This window comes from Sciurus vulgaris (assembly GCF_902686455.1).
Source record: "Sciurus vulgaris genome assembly, chromosome: X".
Classification (NCBI taxonomy): domain Eukaryota; kingdom Metazoa; phylum Chordata; class Mammalia; order Rodentia; family Sciuridae; genus Sciurus; species Sciurus vulgaris.
In genome coordinates, this window is record NC_136471.1 from 136584543 (window position 1) to 136603663 (window position 19121).

Sequence of the window (19121 nt, forward strand, 5' to 3'; positions counted from 1 at the left end):
TAACCAAACGACAGGGTGATCCCCAGAGTCTTCCAGAATATTAAACTCTCGAGCAGAGGTCAGGGCCCGTCAAGGGATTTAGCTCCTGCAGAAAGCAGCCAGCCAATCTGCAGGAGACCCTGCCCGCCGGCAAAAGTTTGGTAGGAGGCGAAAAGATGTAACCACGCCGTAAAAAGATGGGGCGCCCTGGCTTCTTACAGCTGCAAGCAGACAGCATCTTCCTTTCCCCCCGAGGAAGCTGGTTCTGGAGAGAATGTAAACAGTGTGCGGTTCCAGCCCTGTTCTCTGTCTGCCTGGGTTAGACTGGACCCAGTGGCTACGTCCCCAGACCCCCAGTGGATGGCTCACCCTCACCTGGCACCAGACCCAATACACACTGTGGTTGTCTCTGCGAGGTTACCTACGGTAGCTTCAGGTGTGACTCGGGTACACGGAGAGATTGTCTTAGTCAGCATTTTGTTACTGTGATGAAAAGACCGGACAGGGAGAACTTATAGGAGAGTCAGAGGGTCAGTCCATGGTGGGCGACTCCATGGCTCTGGCCCAAGGTGAGGCAGAACAAAATGGCGGAAGGGCCTGGAGGAGGAGAGCAGCTCAGGACGTGGCACCAGGAAGCAGGGAGAGCTCTGCTCACCAGGGACCAGATATAAACCCCAAGGAGCCAGGGACAAGATATAGTCCCCAGGAGCCAGGGACAGGATATAGTCCCCAAGGAGCCAGGGACAGGATATAATTCCCAAGGAGCCAGGGACAGGATATAGTCCCCAAGGAGCCAGGGACAGGATATAGTCCCCAAGGAGCCAGGGACAGGGTATAGTCCCCATGGAGCCAGGGACAGGATATAGTCCCCAAGGAGCCGGGGACAGGATATAGTCCCTAAGGAGCCAGGGACAGGATATAGTCCCCAAGGAGCCAGGGACAGGGTATAATCCCCAAGGGATGTCCCCAGTGACCCAGCTCCTCCAGCCACACCCCACCTGCCTACAGTCACCACCCAGTGAGTCCATTCAAGTGGATTAATCCACTATTATATTAAGGCTATCATAACCAGATCATCCCGCGTCTGAACTTTCTTGCATGCTCCACCACATGAGCTTTTGGGGGACACCTCTTATCTGAGTCACAACAGAGATGAATCATCATAGCCAATAAGGAAATTCACAACTGCGACGATGTCCTGCAAGAAAACTGACGTGAATGTGGTCTCGGTTTCTCTCTCCGTCTCTCAAAACATCTCACTGGACGGAAGCCGCCCTTCTTGTGATGGGGTGAGATGATTCAGGGGTAGGGGTGGTCCCATCATTAAAACCAAAGCAACGAGTTAAACGTTTCTGCCACTAGGTATTTCTTCTGCCTTGCTCGCTGTTTCATGACATAGGAGTCCACGCTCCAATTCAGCACCCAATCCGGGTCTGAATCGCCCTGGTCTCATGCCTCCAGGTCATTAGGAAGTAAATATTTGGAACCCAGGTGCTGTTGTATCCCAGCCGTCGATCTGATAAGCTCGTGGGCTGCGGGGTGACTCACGGGCAGGCGGTGTATACAGAGTGGATACACTGGTCGCAGAGGTGATTCTGGCCCCGGGCAGGCTGGATCGAGGTGACGCGTGATTCCGTCATGCTCCTCAGCACGGAGTGTGATTTAAAACCCATGAATTGTCTATTTGGGGATTTTTTTTTTCCACTTCATTGTTTCAAAACACAGATGATCACAGTCAATTAACATCCTGACACCGGACCTCACGATAGGAGGGACTACTGTATCTACTGTTCTGCTGCTGGTGTAGGGCAGCTGGGCTCCCCGGGCAGGAGGGCCGGTCAGGGACATTTTGGTGGAGTCAGGGACTCCGCGTGGACTCCTCAGCTCTGCCGGGTCACTGGACCCAGATTCCTAAACCACGTTTTGACGGAGATCCAGGGTCGGAGCTGGGTGGATAGCTGCTGACCTGGCAGACTCGGTTTCCTTCTCAGCGGCCACATCTGGAGGGTTGCATTTACAAAGGGATGCTTTGCTTTTTCTCCCTTTTTTAGAAACTAAATTCTTTTTAGATTGACATCCGCCCCCCCTTGTATCAGATCCAAAAGAACCAGATGAAAAGCCAATGACAACTCCTCCCTCCGCCCTCCTGAATACCAGCGTGCTCCTTCCGAAGCCCCTGAGAGCATCAGTTTCTTCTGAGCGCGCTGAGATATTTCACGGGTACGAATTTCTGCAAATTCTGTAATCTCACGCACACGTTTTGGAACATGAATAACAGCACTTAAACACATGCTTGTGCTTCTTGGTTTGTTTTTTTTTTTTTTTGGTACAAAAGTTACACAAACTTTTTAAAGATAAAAGGAAGATCATTGTTTTGCAGAAAACAATTTTTTGTGATTTTCAAACATATGCATCACGAGCCCACATAATAGCGGGATGCTCCTCCGGGACACTCTTCCATGCATGGGCTGTAAAGGATGCTTGCTCTCGCCTGCTCCCTGGACCGTCCAGCTGACAGGATTCCGAAAGTCAAGGATTCCACTGAGCTGGTGAAAAAAAAATTTTTTTTTTCTGTATTCACAGATGTTTTTGTAGATGGAAGAAGAACAACAGGCATAAATCGACCTTGAGTCCCTAGTGTCAAAATTCTGGCACTTGAGGGAGGAGAGCGATGTGATGGCTGGGGCCCCTGCAGCTTGCAGAGATCATGAGGGTCCCTGAGGCTGGGCTCCCTGGTGGGTTCCACCCTCCCGGGCTCGACCTCTGCAGCTCCCCGGGCTGCCTTGCCCTCCGCCCTCCACCTGGCCGCAGACTCTTCCTGTTAACAGACAGACGAATCCAATTTAACTGCCATGGACTTCAAACCTTCATTTGCAGGACTTTATTGGAACATCAAGGGATCCCACAATTAATAAGGCATGGCCCCCACCATCCCAGGGAGAAAGGTCAAAAGGAAAAGAACAAAATATACAAAAACTCTGATTTAAAAAAAAAAAAAAAAAGACTGAGTCATGGATTGTCAGTAATGCTCTCCGTGAGGCACGGTGACTTTTCTCTAGTCTACAACTTCCGCAGTAGGATCTAATACCACTCAGTCCTGTGTCCATTCGTGCATGCTGTTCATTCGCTTCCTGAGCCGGTCAGCTGAATGTCTAGTGCGTGCCCAGTTTCCTGCTGCTTTTAGGCCTTTGGAAAGGCATTAAAAAAAAAAAAAAAAAAAAAAAAAAAAAAAAAAAAAGGTCTGGGCATGTTGGTGCATGCCTGTAATCTCAGTGAATCAGGAGGCTGAGGCAGGAGCACGCAAGTTGGAGGCCAGTCTGAGCAACTTGACGAGGCCCTCAGCGACTTGGCAAGGCCCTGTTTAGAAATAAAGAATAAAACGGGCTGGGGATGCCGCTGGGTGATAGACCGCCTTTGGGTTCCTTCCCTGGCTTGGCAAAAATCAATGAATTAATAATTAAGGGTCTGGAACAAGGTCAGGGACCGTGGGTGATTCAGGAGCATGTCCACACGTGGGCAGGAAGACAGAAGGGAACTTTCTTGCGGTAGAGGCCTTAAAACACTAGCAAGAAGGAGCAACCTGGGAGGGGACGGGTCTTTGACAAGGCAGCAGAGGCGAGACCCAGGGGGCTCTGGCTCAGAAGCACGAAGCCCCTCCGTCTGCCCATGACTTCAGGCTGCGGTTTGCGGGATGACACCAACTCTCCAGGCCTCTCAGCTGGCAGAAGAAGGGATTGGTGGCAGCTGGCAGGACCCTCGGACCTATGCGTGCCTAACCTTCTGCAGTGAGAGAAACGAAGCAAAGGCGGCCGCTCACAGATTCCGAGCGTGCAGGATCCACCAGATGGGCAGGAGCTGGGCTGCCGAGAACACGGGTTGTGTCCAGTGCAGGGCGATGCTCAAGGCTCAGCTGACTTAAAGGCTGCAGAAGAGGATTCCCGAAGGCATTACTGGACCCCTGGACACTTGTCTCCACGTGTGGCAGAGCCGTAGAAGCAGGGGTACCTGGGAATCTGTCCACTTACCCTGTGGACGTCACCCCCCGGGTGTGGGGATTCCTCCGCCCCGCGTTTCTAGCAGCCGCGAGGGCGACCCGCCCCTTCCCCCCGCGGGACTCATTTCTAGCCTCCTTCTCCAGCCCCCGGGGCCGAGCGCTGGGTCCAGGGCGGGAATCTTCGGGGGCAGCCCAGGGCCACTTGGGTTCCTTGCACACCGCCAGCTGCTCTCTTGCGTCTGGGCTCCTTCCTCTCCCCCCAGGTGGTCTCTGCGCACCGCGAGTCGCGGCCGGACCGCCCCCCGCCTCTCTCTTTCTCAGGTGGCACCGCCTCGTCTGCGCCCCGGGCTCCGCGTCCCTTCCGCTCGCTCCAGAGTGGACGCCCCTCCCCGATGCTCCGCAGCCCGGCCGGGCCCGGGTTTCTCTCCCGCTCGCTCCGGCGCGCACCTCGGGTCCCCAGGCGCCCTGTGCTGGCCTCCCCAGCGGGAGCGGAGCCATTCCCGGGCTTTGGCAGGAGGGCTCCGGCATGGGGGAGGGCGGCGGGCGGCCGGAGGGCGTGGCGGCGGGTCTCACGTTGCAGCCCGGCCTGCGGCCCGCGGGATGCCGGCGGGGGCTGCCGGCTGCTGCCAGCACGCGGGCCGGAGGCGCGGCCAGAGCGAACGGGTCTCGCCCGGAGAAGCGCTCGCTCGCTCGCTCGCGCGGATCCCTCTTTTTCCCTTTGAAAGGATTGAACCCGCTTCCCGCTCCGGCTCCGGGCCGCGCACACGTCCCCGCGCTCCCCGAACCCGCGCCGCCCCCGGCCCGGTCCGCGACGAGGACCGCCGCGTCCCGGAGCCGTCCGCCGTTCGCCCGGCCGAGGGGGCGAGGCATGCCCACCCGGGACCTGGCGCCATGAAGAGGCCGGGCGAGGGCTGAGCGCGCAGCGGCGCGGCCAGGGTCCCTTGGCTCAGGCCGGCGCGCCGTCTCCCCGGGGTGGGGCAGGGTGGGGGTGGGCCGAGGCGTGGACTCGGGGATAAAAGGGCGCTGGCTGGCTCTGCCGCGCTGGGAAGCGGAGCAGCCTCGCCCCGGGCCCCGGGAAGGGCATGGCCCCGGCCGACTCGCGGCGGTGACTCGCGCGCCCCAGACCCGTGGATGCTCCCGGCTCACCGCTCCCGCGTACCTCGGCTTCCCAAGGGCAGGTGAGGACCCGGGGTGACCCGGCGCGCGGGGGACGCTGGCTCTGCCCGCCGAGGGTAACAGAGCTGGAGGGAGCCGGCGGAAAGACCCGGGCGCGAGGGTCAGAAGGCACAGCCAGCGGGTCGCTGGCCCTGTCCTAGGAGGGGTGTTGGGGGCAGATCCGACCCACGCCGGCTCTCTGTCCCTCCCTCTCTCTGGCCAGCGCGACACCCGTCCCTCCCTCTCCCAAGCAGCCCCCCACGCCCGTCTCCGCCGGGCTGCCAAAGGGATTTCTCGGTGAGGTCGCCTCTGTTCCTGCGATCACGGGGAAACGGCCGTCAGGGGCCCCTTTCCAAGTTCCTCTGGCTCGGCTTTCCCTTCCCTCCCCCTGCCCTCTCCCTCCTCCTCCTCCTCTCTTCCTGCGCAGTCCTCCCCTCCCCCCTCCGGTCCTTCCTCGCGGTCCTCCTCCTCCTCTCCGCTCTCCTCCCTTCTCCTCTTCCTCTGCCCCCACTACCTTTCTCCTCCTCCTTTTTCTCGCCCCTTCTCTTCCTCCTCTCCCTCCTCCTCCTCCTCCTCCTCCTCCTCCTCCTCCTCTCCCTCCTCCTCCTCCTCCTCCTCCTCCTCCTCTTCCTCCTCCTCCTCCTCTCCCTCCTTTTCCCCCAGACCTTTTCGGGAAAGGGGACCAGACGAACGTCCAGATGTGAACCGAGCTGTGCGGAAACCCAGCGAATCAGCGCCGCGGGGAGATGGGTTGGAGGCCCGCGCCCCGGGCGGCTGGGACGCGCGGGGGCAACCCGAGCCGCGTTCCAGGAAAGCTCATAATTCACCGCGCCGCCGGCTGGGCGAGACCGAGCGGGCCCTGGAAGCCGGCCAGGGGCGCAGAGCCTCCCGCCCGGACGCTCCAGGTTGCGGGCGCTGGACCAGGAGGACGCCGCCCCCAGCTTGCCTGGGATCCCCGGCTGCCCTGAGGCTTTGCCAAGCAGGGTAGCGGGGGACCCTAGGACTGGGGTTCCCGGGGGCGAGTCCCCCGGGGGTAGAAGGAGCGGGCGGAGGCAGAGCAAAGAGGAGGGAGTCGCTTGAAGCGCTCGGGCCCGGTCCGCCCGCAGGCGCTGGGCGCGGGACGCTGGCCGGGATGCGCTCGGAGGAAGCCAACCGCGAGGTCTGGCGCCCAGGCCGGCGGGCGGGGAAGCCCGGGCGCCCGCGGCGAGGAAATCCCCCTCGGCAAAGCTGCAGGAGCCGGTGGCTCCCAGCACTCGGCCGCGGAGCGCGTCTGGCTGGCGGAAAGCGCCGGTTCTCTGCGCGCAGCCGAAAGGCTGCAGGGAGGACCGACTTCGAGGTGGTTCGGAGCCGGGGAAGCGCCGGGCTGTGGATGCGGCTCCCCAGGGGAGCGAGGGGGCTGGAGGGCGGGCGCGGCTTTCCGTCCCGGGCCGCCCTGTACCGTCCGCGCGCATCGCCTTTCTTAAGGAAACTGCATTCCGGCATTGGCAAAAATTCCTAGAAGGCCAAGGCACGAAGGGAAAACCGAATCGCCGGTGTCCGAACGAGGTGGCTCGGCGATCTCACCTTTGTGCGAGCGTTTCGCATTTTATCTCTTTACTTATTATTATTTTTTAATTTCCTTGGACACGTCTGTTTGGTGGCACATACTTCACCAGGCAGTCCTTTCTCTATTTCAGGGTCGATTTTTACAGAGGTTCGCCCCAAGCTACCTCCCCAGTAAACCCCGATACCCCACCGTCCAGTGTAACCCACGGGTTTTCGCAAGAGAAAGTAACCGGCTTTGTTCCTCACGAATGACGTGACGGATCTCCTTCCCTTTTGTGCGTCTTTAAAAAGGTGTCATTAAAACTTTGAGGATTGTCACTGAAGGAAGACGATCCTTCTATTCAAAAATAACTTTTCTGTTGTTGTTGTTGTTTTTGTTTGTTTGTTTTTTTAATTCAAATACGTACCAGGTTCTGGGGACTCAGGAGACAGGAATGAGACTCGTTCCTATTTAATTTTTGCAAAAGCACCAATGCGTCGCCCCTGGGTCCCTTCCTCTCTTTTTCTTCTTTTTGCACAACCTGCTTGCAGAGAACAACACCGTCCGGTTCCCCCAAACGACCATCGAGGTCAAGAATGAAGGTTCTTTTCTACCGTCGCGATTAAAGAGAAGGTCGAAAGGTCGCGCGGCCTGGAAGTAAGCGCCTCTCCCTGTCTTCTTGCTCCGCAGGTGTCCCAGGACCACGCACCCGGACAAGATGCTGACGCAGGCGCACTGGGGGGCACTCTCCGTGGTGCTGATCCTGGCCTGGGGCCATCCGCCGGCCGCGCGGGCCTGCCCTCACCCCTGCGCCTGCTACGTGCCCAGCGAGGTCCACTGCACCTTCCGGTCCTTGGCTTCGGTTCCCGCTGGGATTTCTAAGCACGTGGAAAGAATCAACTTGGGGTTCGTACCACACTCTTGGCGCACGTGCGTCTTTATCCGGGTCCGCCCAGACCTGCGCGTCTCCCCCGTCTCTTCCCGAGTGCAGTGTCTGTCTGTCTGTCTAGCGTGGCTTCTCTCCGTGTGCGTCGGGTAGAGGGGGTCATTTCTGAGTCCTCTCGACGCCTGCGTTCCAGCGACGCCCTGACTCTCTCCAGCCTTTGGCTACAAGGTCGGCAAAGTTCACTCAGAACTTTGCACGCTTTGGTTGGTGGAGCAAATTCCCAGAGAGCGGTGTCCTTAATTCTTTGTCCCTGGCAATGTCCGGGGCCACAGTTAAGGTGCCCGTTTATACAGAGAGACTTCAGAAACGAAGATTACGTAGAACAGGAGGGATTGGGTGCTAGGACTCTGGCTAGAGGATGCCAAAGATGTGCTCTGTTTGCCTCTTGAAATTCAGCATGTGCTTTGGGTTTTAAGAAACAGGGTCGTCGGTTCCCATGGTGAAGTAAGATTTTTTTCTTTTAAAAAAAGGAGACTCCTTCAAAGTTTGTCTCAGCAAATGCAAGGCGCCGAGGAGAACCAGAAAACACCAACTGTTGCCCTCTCCTAGCCAGCAAGGTTGAGTTCTGCTCTTCTACCATGACAGATCGAATCCCTTCCAGGCCTTTCCTCCTTCCACCAAGGCTTGGCTAAGAGACTGGCCAGGAATGGACCTGGCTCCTGGGTACCATTCAACCCAATGCCAGTTTCTATCTTTATTTTATTTTTTTAGGGTGTACCAGGGATTGAACTCAGGGGTGCTCAACCCCTGAGCCACCTCCCCAGCCCTGTTTTGCATTTAATTTAGAGACAGGGTCTCACTGAGTTGCTCAGGGCCTCTCTTTGGCTGAGGCTGGCTTTGAACTCACCGTCCTCCTGCCTCAGCCTCCCGAGCTGCTGATTATGACAGGCATAGGCCCCTCTCCTGACTGCTTCTTTCTTTATCAGAACCCTGATGAAATTCTCCAAGCAGAGTCAAGTTCTATAACTCTGATGCTCCTTCTAGCCCACGGTTGACCCCCTCATTGGGTTCCCCTGGCGGCAATTGCAATAATAAACTGATTCGACTTATTCACCACCAACAAGAAGAACCCAAAATCCCTTGAACGGGTATTTTTAGGCAGCGTGACTTGCGCAGTTTTTAATTTTTATTTAATCGCACATAGTTTACAGACCCAGAGGTCAGTCATCATGAATCACATGCAATTTTAAGAGGTGCCAATCTCGTGGATTTCTCCCACGAAACACATTAGCTCTTTTTTACTATCCTGTGAATGACACATTGAATTCATGTCTGATCAATGTCCCCCAGGGGGACTTTTTAGTAAAATGAACTGGCCAAAGTGACTTATTAAACATTAATAAATGGAGTTGGCATCTTGGTAGAGGGATATGCATCTATTACCTATCCATGGCATTCAGTAATTTTCTCCACACAACCTTAGGAAATTGTCCCGTTGGACTGTCTGAAGATCCATGCCCAGTGCCGCTCGCTCGCTGGGGAACTCAGTTTGGCTGGACCAAAGGAGAGAAGGGCAACACTGAAACGGGGTTCCCTTCTTACAGTCTGTCAAGGAACCAGCACCTCTTCCCGCGCTCGTGGGAGTAAAAGTTGCTCAGACCGCCAGGCAGCAGCCTGTCATCCCAGCAGCTCGGGAGGCTGAGGCAGGAGGACCTCAAGTAGGAGGCCAGGCAGCCTCAGCAACTTAGTGAGGCTCTAAGCAACTCAGCCAGACCCTGTCTCAAAATAAAATATTAAAAAGGGGCTGGGGAGGTGGCTCAGTGGTGAGGCGTCCTTGGGTTCAATTCCTGGTACCTAAAAGAAAAGAAAAGAAAAACCAAGTGGCTGGAACAGATTTGGAAATGGAAGACTGTGTCCTGTGGTGATTCCAGCTCATAAGACGAAGCTGAGACTCAGTTTCCCTTCTTTCCTTTTCCTCTCGGGGTGCTAGATGCTCTCTTGAGGAAAGGACTGTTCTTTCATGAATGGCTTTAGCACCTGGTGGCCTTGGCTGGGATGAGCCACCTCGTCCGTCAAGCCTGGCTCATGTTTGGAAGCACCTTCGGGGGGGGGGGGGGGGGGGTCTTAATAGGACCCCGGGAAATGCCCGGGATCGGGACCATGTCCTAGATCCAATTTCTGCTGGACTGAGGTGCAGGAGACTCGTGGGCTGTGTGCGTGGCTGATGGGCACAGGGCCGATCAGAGAGGGCTGGGGAGGACAGACTGACCTCATGCATGCACCCCAAGAGAAGGCTGATAATCGTAACACGTGCTTTGGAGCCACTTCAAGGTCGTGTCGATACCTGTCCGGCTGTTGGCACCCAGTAGCGTCTGGGATGCTTTCCTAACTACCCATTTTAAACTGCACTATTTCATAAGCATGGAATGTAACCAGCCTCCAAATTAGAGCCCAGTTCCTGAAGGCTTTGTTTTAAGCATCCTGTAGTAAAGACCAGGAGTCGCAGTGCAAGTAAGATATAAACATGCTCCTTTTCCTATTGATGCCGATGCTATCTTGAGATGGATTTGTGTCACAATGTTTAAAAAAAAGGGGGGGGGGTGAGGAATCTGTCATCCCAGTGGCTCTGGAGGCTTAGGCAGGAGGATCACAATTTGAAAACCAGCTTCAGCAACTTAGCAAGGCCCTGAGCAACATAGCGAGACCCTGTCTCTAAACAAAATGTTTTTAAAAAGGGCTGGGGAGGTGGCTTCATAGTTGAGGGGCCCTGAGTTCAATCCAAAAAAGAAAAGAAAGAAAATCGAAATTCCGTCAGGCCTCAGTTCATTGCACAGGCATGTATGTTGATTCCCACTGGCTTGACTTTCATTGTGGATGAAGAAGCTGCTTTTTAAAATCACTCATGATCTCCCTGCATGCTTCTGAAAATGGATTTCCAAGTAGACCGTGAAGCCAGCCTTCTGCATGTTTTTGCAGATTCTGAGACAGAGGGAGACACGGCGTGATGCCTCACGCTGATAAAACTCGGGATCTTGATTTATCTCTTGGCGGTTTGGAGAGAGAGCCAGGCTCTCAAGCAGAGCAGGCTCCCTGCCAGAGTCTTCGTGAAGCCTCTCCTTCCCCGCAGCTGTGTTTAGTGTTTGCAGTTGCTTGTTGTTGCTCCCTGCTTGGAGAGCCTCAGACCTTTCCAGAAAAGGACTTTCCAAATATTTTTCTAAGAAACACACAGACCATCGTTCATCCAGGGCTGGTTCTGCATGCTCTTAAAGATGCATCCCCCCCGCCCCGGCCCCCGGATCACAAGACCAGTTTTGCATGACCTCTTCTGGACCTTCTCAATGGCCCATATTCATCTTTCAAAACTAATTTTCCTACTGGGCACAGTGGCATATGCCTGTCATCCCTGAGGCTGGGGAGCCTGGGGCAGGAGGATCACAAGTTGGAGGCCAGCCTCAGCAACTCAGCGAGACCCTGTCTCTAAATAAAAGATAAAAAGGGCTGGGGATGTAGCTCAGTGGTTAAGCACCCCTAGGTCCAATCGCTAGTACCAAATAAATACATCATCGTTTTGCTTTTGATTCTTGTCTGTGACACGATCTTGCATCTGGTGTCCAACCTTTTCTGAGCTCGCTATGCATGCAGTCAGTGCCAATCAGTGGCTGATAAATGTACTCCAGCACATTGACCAAGTGGCTTCTACGTTACAGAACTGGGTTCCTGCCAGGCTTATATCAGCCTTCTGTCAGTTTCTCTCTAAGTGCCATCTGGAATTTCGTGCTCGCTCTAAGGACGATGCAAAGATGATCCACGTGCATCCTCCGGGGCCGAGCGGGAAGAAGACTCTTCGGCACTGATTACTTGTATCTGGCCACCTTCCCGTCCTGTGCACCTTGGCTGCCCCTAGAGGCTCGATGTCCAGTTGCACCTGGCCGTCTTGCACGGCAGGAGCAGGACGTGGTATTCCCACCCATGTTCTCCAATGGGCCGAGCCCGTCAAATCCTTTCTGCCCCAGTTGCTCTGAGAGAAACCTGATTCCCCCATCCCTGCGCTCCGTCTCCGTGTTACATCCTACGCCTTCTGTTTCCAGTCCGGCCTCTTTCTCCTGCACTCTCCTCTCTGGCTGCATGGTCTCATCTACTACGCCCAGGGCTTGCTCTGGTAGCCAAAGTCCCCTGGAGGTGCATCTGGGGGTCTCCAAGATGCTTCTGCTTCTCCTTTGAGCACGTGCAGGAACTTGCCACCAGCCACTGTTGCTACTGCCCTCGCCCTGGGGGCAGACGCCAGCATCCCTCCGTCCACCTCAGCATCCTCCGGGTCTCCTCCTTCTCCTGCCTCCCTCTCATGCTTTCTGCACGGTGACCACGGGGCCACGCCTTCCTGAAAGCCCTCCATTCGCTTCCATTTGCACTTGGAATGAAGAAAACACTCCTTCCCGTCACCTCTGAGCTCTTAGAGAGCATGAGGTGACCCGTCCACCCCGTCAGCACCGCCTATGCCTCCTCCGTGGCTGACTGATCTCAGACACATCCAGTGGTCCAAGCAGGGAAAGGGCTCTGGATGCTGGCGTGCGTCCTCCCTGAGTGAGCTCCCCACCCCGGACAGGCTGGTGGTGAAGTCCTAGGTAATGATCAGCCAGGAGGCAGCCAGCACGCAGGCCCGACCCAGAGGCAGACCTGCGCCTGTCCAGCTCAGCACCGTTGACCTGAGGGACAGGTGTGCTATTTGAGATAGGGTGGCTCTTTGCTGCCCAGGGCTGTCCTGTTATTTGTAGGGTTTCAGGAGATCCCTGATGTGATGCTTGAGGTGGATGCTAGTGGTGGACCCCTTCTGAGACTGGGACCGAACACAATGTCTCCAGATATTTCCGTGTGTGCCCCAGGGGGCCAGCCTATTCCTATTTGAGAATCACTTTGATAGACAGATAGATGGTAGAGAGATAGGTTGATATGGAAATAGATGATAAATAGATACAGGAGGAATGACAGATCGAGGAATGGATGGGTGGGTGGATGGGTGGGTGGATGGGTAGATGGATGGATGGGTGATGGGTAGATGGATGGATGGGTGGATGGGTAGATGGATGGATGGGTGGATGGATGGATGGATGTGTGGGTTGGATGGATGGGGTGGATGGATGGGTGGGTGGATGGATGGATGGATGGGTGGTTGGATGGATGGGTGGATGGATGGATGGATGGATGGATGGGGTGGGTGGGTGGGTGGATGGATGGATGGATGGATGGGGGGGTGGATGGATGGATGGATGGATGGATGGATGGAGTGTGGGGGTGGATGGATGGATGGATGGATGGATGGATGGATGGATGGATGGGTGGGTGGATGGATGGGTAGATGGATGGGTGGATGGATGGGTGGGTGGATGGATGGATGGATGGATGGGTGGATGGATGTATGGTGGATGGATGGATGGATGGATGGGTGGTGGATGGATGGGTGGATGGATGTATGGATGGATGGATGGGTGGGTGGATGGATGGATGGATGGGTGGATGGATGGGTGGATGGGTGGATGGGTGGGTGGATGGGGATGGATGGATGGGTGGGTGGGTGGATGGATGGATGGATGGATGGATGGATGGATGGATGGGTGGATGGATGGGTGGATGGGTGGATGGGTGGGTGGATGGATGGATGGATGGATGGGTGGGTGGATGGATGGATGGATGGGTGGATGGATGGGTGGATGGATGGGGGGTGGATGGATGGATGGGTGGGTGGATGGATGGGTGGGTGGATGGATCGGTGGATGGATGGATGGATGGGGGGTGGGTGAGTGGATGGATGGGTAGATGGATGGGTGGATGGATGGATGAATGGAAGGATGGATGGATGGATGAGAATATGGACAGATGGATGATAATGAATGGATGGATAGATGGATGGGAGGATGGATGGATGCAAAGAGAGCCCAGATGGGTGAGTAATGGAAGGATGGATGGATGGGTGGAGATAGATACTTCTGTGCTAAGGGCCACATTCCAAGACCCTTGATGCTATCGATGTTTGAGACTCTCATCATCCACTCTACACGATCATGACACCTAACAGCATCCAGGCAGGTCCAGATGTGCCCCGGTGGGAATTGCCCAGTTACCACACCCTCGTTAGACAACTCAGATTTGGACAATTCAAGTAAAAGTGTCAGAAACATGGAACCACCCTGGGCAAGACCCCAGAGCAGAGAGATGGCTGACAGCAGCTGAGTCATAGGCAAGTGTCCCACAGGACGCTGGGCTGAAATCATATGGCCAAGACCAAGTGGAGAAAGATTTCATATCTGTCAGTAAAAGTCGGCATCTGGACACATCGATCGAAGAAAGAGAATGAATTTCCCCCTGGTGAATCGTGTTCCTAGAGGTAAGGGCTATGGGGTGGGTCTTTAGAGTAGCACCCCACCAAAAATAAAATAAAATAAAATAAAAGGTCTTGCAGAACCAAGAAACCTAGTATTGAATAGAATGGAGGGGATCCCGGTGGCTCTCACCACTAGGCTTTCCTTCAGGGAAAACTTCAAGCAATAATCGAGGGAAATTTAATCAACGTTTTTCTCCTTGGTTCCCATTTCTACCAGCCCTGCAGCTGGTTTGCAGAACCAACCATAGCCTGACATCAGGTACAAAGTGAATCTGTAAATTGCCTTTTATTTTTTAAAGGTCAAAGTCAAATAACATCAGACTCAGTCCTCAGGTGTGTAGTTGAGTGACTGCTGGTACATTGGTACAGTCATGGCTCCAGCCACCGAGTTCCAAATATTTCCATCATCCCCCAAGAACTTCGGTACCCATGAAGCTGGGTTTCTCCTTCTGCTCTCCTCAAGCCCCCCCAGTGCGTTTTCTGTCTCTCTGAGTTTAACAGGTTTGGGAGCCTCACCCGAATGGGGTCTTAGGACAGCTGACCTTTGCTGCCAGGTGTCAGTGTGACCTGGTTCTGAGGTTCATTCCGCCGGGCAACTCGGCCCGGGCTCCGCTCCGTATCCCGGTGCCATCTGCTGCAATGATCTGGCCAGAAGCAGATTTGGAAAGTGGACGAGGAGAGTCATGGGCGAGGTTCCCCTTGTGCAGAAGGCGTCTCTAGAACATTACTGTCGACTCAGGTCACTTGGGACAGGTGGGCATCTCAAGCATGCTTCACGGTTGATAGTCTTCTCCACGAAATTCCTTAGCACCAAGTGATCCTGAAGTTGGTTTTTTTGGTGGGCGGACAGACCAGGGACTGAACTCAGGGGGCGCTCGACCCCTGAGCCACCTCCCCAGCCCTATTTTGTATTTTATTGAGAGGCAGGGTCTCATCGATTTGCTTAGGGGCCTCGCTTGGCTGAGGCTGGCTTTGAACTCGCCATCCTCCTGCCTCAGCCTCCCCATCTGCCAGGATGACGCACAGGCCTGGTTGCCTGGATGATCTCACGCTGCTAGCTCGCGTGCGCTTGCATTTACATGCAAAGAAAGAAAGAACGTAAGAGATGTTTCCTTAACCAAGAAAAGGGCTACTTAGGACGGCTAGGCGGTCCTGCACTTGGCCCCTGAGGTGTTTCCGAGGAGAACCCGAAGGACGGAAGCGCGAAGCCCTGTCATTTTTATTGCGTGACGTTTTGTTTCCGCTTTGACGAATCTGAAGCGCTTGGCTGCAGAGGATTTGCTCTGCTGCTTCTCTCAGGCGCGCACCACTCGGTGGCTATTTTTCTGCTCCTGCTAACTCTAGCTTTGTGTCTCTTTGCTGTCAAGTCTCCTCCCGTCTCCCGGGCTCTCCTTGGCCAGGAGGCAGAGTCCACTCCAGCCAGCGATCCCGGGCCTCCAGGGCCCGTGGCCGCCCCTGCCGGACTACAGACGTTACGTCATTGTCCCATACCGTCTCCTGCAGGGAGACACATCAGGGCCATTCCTAGTGGGCAGCCGGGAGCCAGAGCAAAATGCAAGTTCTTTCCAGAGTGCCCTGTCTCCTCTGACCCGGCACCGTGCAGACCTAGAACGCGGGACCCCAAATTCTCCCCCCGTCTGCAGAAATTAGCTCCCATCTTGCAGTTTTAACCCACATAAGAGGGTCCTTGCTATTCGGATCGAGAAAGGAGTTTTGCATGTATCTTTATCTTTGCAACATTATATAATCGTAATAATTATTCTGGTACCAGGGATTGATCCCAGGGGTGCTTACCTGCTGAGCCACATCCCCAGCCCTTCTTATTTTTTATTTTTATTTATTCATTTATTTATTTGCAGTGCTGGGGATTGAACCCAGGGCCTTGTGCATTTGAGGAAAGCACTCGACCAACTGAGCTACCTCCCCAGTGCTATTTCTTTTATTTTGAGAGACGGTCTTGTTAAGTTGCTGAGGGTTTCACCAAGTTAAGACTGGCCTTCATCTTGCCATCTTCCTGTCTCAGCCTCCTGAGCCGCTGGGATGCCAGGTGTGCACCCCCAAGCCTGGCTTGCAGCATTATCTTTGGGGAGTTCTGCACCGTGATGCAGCCCTTTTGAGCTCAGCACGTAAACAACGGCATTTTTTTGCTTCTCCCAACTCGGTTAGTGAAGTCCGAGTGCACGGAGAAGCCTCCGTCCTGTGGGATCTTAATTTCACCCATAGCGATGGTGCATTGTGGGTAACATTCCTAGGAAGTGTGAGTTTCCCCTTCTGTAAAATGGGCATGTCCCGGTTGGATTTTGGTGGGGTTTTTTAAGTCCTGATTGAACAGGACCAGAGGCCACCTGCAACACGGGATGTAGACTTTGGAACTGGACGTCCCGTGACTATCCCCCTTCCTTGTCTCTGTGTCTGTGGTCTGTGTTGGGATCCTACAGGGTTCCCTGTGGCAGGTGGGGACCTGCTGAGCCTTTCTGCTCTGTAAGACTGGGGGACACAAGGCAGAAAGCAACCCACAGAGAGACTCCTTCATCCCGCCCCAGAGCATAAGCATTGTGGACCAAAGAGCTCTGAGTGTGTGCTCAGTTCTGAGTGTGTGCTCAGCTCTGAGTGGGTGCTCAGCCCTGAGTGCGTGCTCAGCCCTGAGTGGGTGCTCAGCTCTGAGTGCGTGCTCAGCTCTGAGTGCGTGCTCAGCCCTGAGTGGGTGCTCAGCCCTGAGTGCGTGCTCAGCCCTGAGTGGGTGCTCAGCCCTGAGTGCGTGCTCAGCTCTGAGTGCGTGCTCAGCCCTGAGTGGGTGCTCAGCTCTGAGTGCATGCTCAGCCCTGAGTGCGTGCTCAGCCCTGAGTGGGTGCTCAGCCCTGAGTGCTTGCTCAGCTGTGATGCGTGCTCAGCTCTGAGTGGGTGCTCAGCTCTGAGTGCGTGCTCGGCTCTGAGCGCGTGCTCAGCTCTGAGCGTGCGCTCGTTAACTTTTGCCCTCATGTCTGTCAGAGAGAGCAGGGCTCAGTGAGCAGGAGCAGGGACTGGGAGGGATCCTAACATTGGTCTGTGGACGACCCAGCTCAAAATGAAAATCGGGCAATGGAAGCATCTTGCACTACATTCCCCCATGTCCCCTTTTGGCTCCGTGTGACATCACCCTGCTAAGTTGACTGGCGTTTCATTCCGCGTGTTGGGCTTGGCGTGACAGGGTCTTACTGAAAGCGAGGCAGTCGTAAGTCGGTGGTTGGTTTAGAGAGTTCACAGCCATCGAGATCATGCTGCGGAGGGTATTTCCTGCACTCGGGACCTGATAGCTTGAAGGTGTCACCTTAGAGAATAACACACCCAGCCCGGCGTTCCTATCGGCTTGGAAATTTGGGTCTGGATTTGGGCACCTTTGAAGTGACAGGTGGACAGGTCCTGTGCGGGGTGAGCTCGTCACCCGCCTGTCTTTGGGCTGTGTTTCCTCGGATTCCCGGGTCAACAGAAGCAACCGAGGAGGCCAGACTCCACGTGTTCTCTCTCCAGGAAACACACCTGTTAGGATGCGGCCCGCCAATCAGACCCAGCTACTTCGTAACTGCTGCCCTGGGACCCAGTTGGGCAGTTGCTGTACGCTCTGGCTAGCTCCTCACTAAGTTACTGAGGCTGGCCTCCAATTTGCCATCCTCCCGCCTCAGCCTCCCAAGCTGCCGGGATGACAGGTTTGGCCCTCCACAGACCCATTCTTGCTAGCTCTGTGCCGATCATTATTTTAATTTCTTATTTGTTCTAATTAGTTGTGCACGGCAGTAGACCGCATTTCTGCAATCATTATTATTATTACCAGTTTAATGGAAGAGACTCATGGGGAACCCTGAGTCGCGCCAGGAGCTACTGCTCCGCTGACCCCTTGGGCATGAGGCGACGTTCCTGGTGGCGACTCCGCAGCGGAGCGGTGATAAACATGCTGTCGTGCCTTTTCACACCCGGGAGACGGACGGGACCAGACCTCGCTCTGCTCGCGAGGAGCCCGGGAACCCCGTCCCACCAGGGAAGCTAGCGCCTCCGCTCATGCTAACCGCCGCCCTCCTGTCGGGCAGGTTCAACAGCATCCAGGCCCTGTCGGAATCGTCCTTCGCCGGCCTCACCAAGCTGGAGCTGCTCATGATCCACGGAAACGACATCCCGAGCATCCCCGACGGGGCTTTGCGAGACCTCAGCTCTCTGCAGGTAAACCCGGGCCTCCGAGTCCGCCTGTGAAGAAGGGAAACTGTAATTCTCCCCTAAGGGTCGAGGACGTGCTAGTTGTTGACCTGAGACGCGAGCCTCATGTCCTCAGGTTCCCGCCCTTTGAGCTGGTTTCTATTCTTGGCTGTAAAAAAAAAAAAAAAAAAAAGTTTTGCAGAAGGTCTGACCTCATCTGCTTACGAACAGGCACCTGTATTTACAACCAGGGGATCTCAGATGAGTCACTCGGGGGCAGGCGGAGACACTAAAGGCCTTGAGGATCGATGTGTGCGTCTTTGCTTGGGGATGGATGTCAACCTGATCCCCAGGGCACCTTGCGCCTGCTCACCCAGGCGGCTGCTCCCAATTCCTATGAGAGACATCTTACCCAGGAGCATGACGTCACCACCTCCCTGGCGTCCCTGAAGGCATCCCGGGGTCAGAAGAATCGAGCCTCAGGGTGAAGCTTCACCTTGTCACGAAAGGGCAGGTGTCCGGCAGCCTTTCTGAGCACATGCTTACCTCGAGTCCTTCCGTGGAGTCCCTGGACAGCTGTCTTCCAGGGGTCTGCCAGGCTGCAGGAAGGAGAATGGGCCTAATGCATGGAGAGAGAGAGAGAGAGAGAGAGAGAGAGAGAGAGAGAGAGAGAGAGAGACAGAGAGACCAGAGAGAGAGAGAGACAGAGAGAGAGAGAGAAAGGAAGGAAAGAAAGAAAGAAAGTCTGAATACTGCAGTCGCATACTTGTGAACCCTTTAGCGCCGTTTTAGGCTCACAGCAAAGCTGAACACACATGCACAAATTTTCACATGGGTTTAGCCCTTGCTTTCTGTGGATTCCACCAACCACAGATTGAAATGCAAAAATAAAAGTTGCATGCATATGGAACAGAGCCTTCCTTCCTCCTTCCTTCCTTCCTTCCTTCCTTCCTTCCTTCCTTCCTTCCTTCCTTTCTTTCTTTCTTTCTTTCTTTCTTTCTTCTTTCTTTCTTTCTTTCTTCTTTCTTTCTTTCTTTCTTCT

At 55.0% G+C, this 19121-nt stretch overlaps 1 protein-coding gene across 1 annotated transcript; it reads left to right on the forward strand.

The window, feature by feature from the left end:
* Nucleotides 1-4820: 4820 nt before the first annotated feature.
* Nucleotides 4821-18567, forward strand: LOC306651627 (matrix-remodeling-associated protein 5-like; the record flags this gene model as incomplete). The annotated part of the gene is made up of 4 exons (XM_079124269.1): nt 4821-5151; nt 7344-7559; nt 17977-18106; nt 18457-18567. The coding sequence occupies exons 1-4, from the start codon at nt 5105-5107 to the stop codon at nt 18565-18567; spliced, it is 504 nt and encodes a 167-aa protein (XP_078980395.1). The 5' UTR covers nt 4821-5104.
* Nucleotides 18568-19121: the final 554 nt, after the last annotated feature.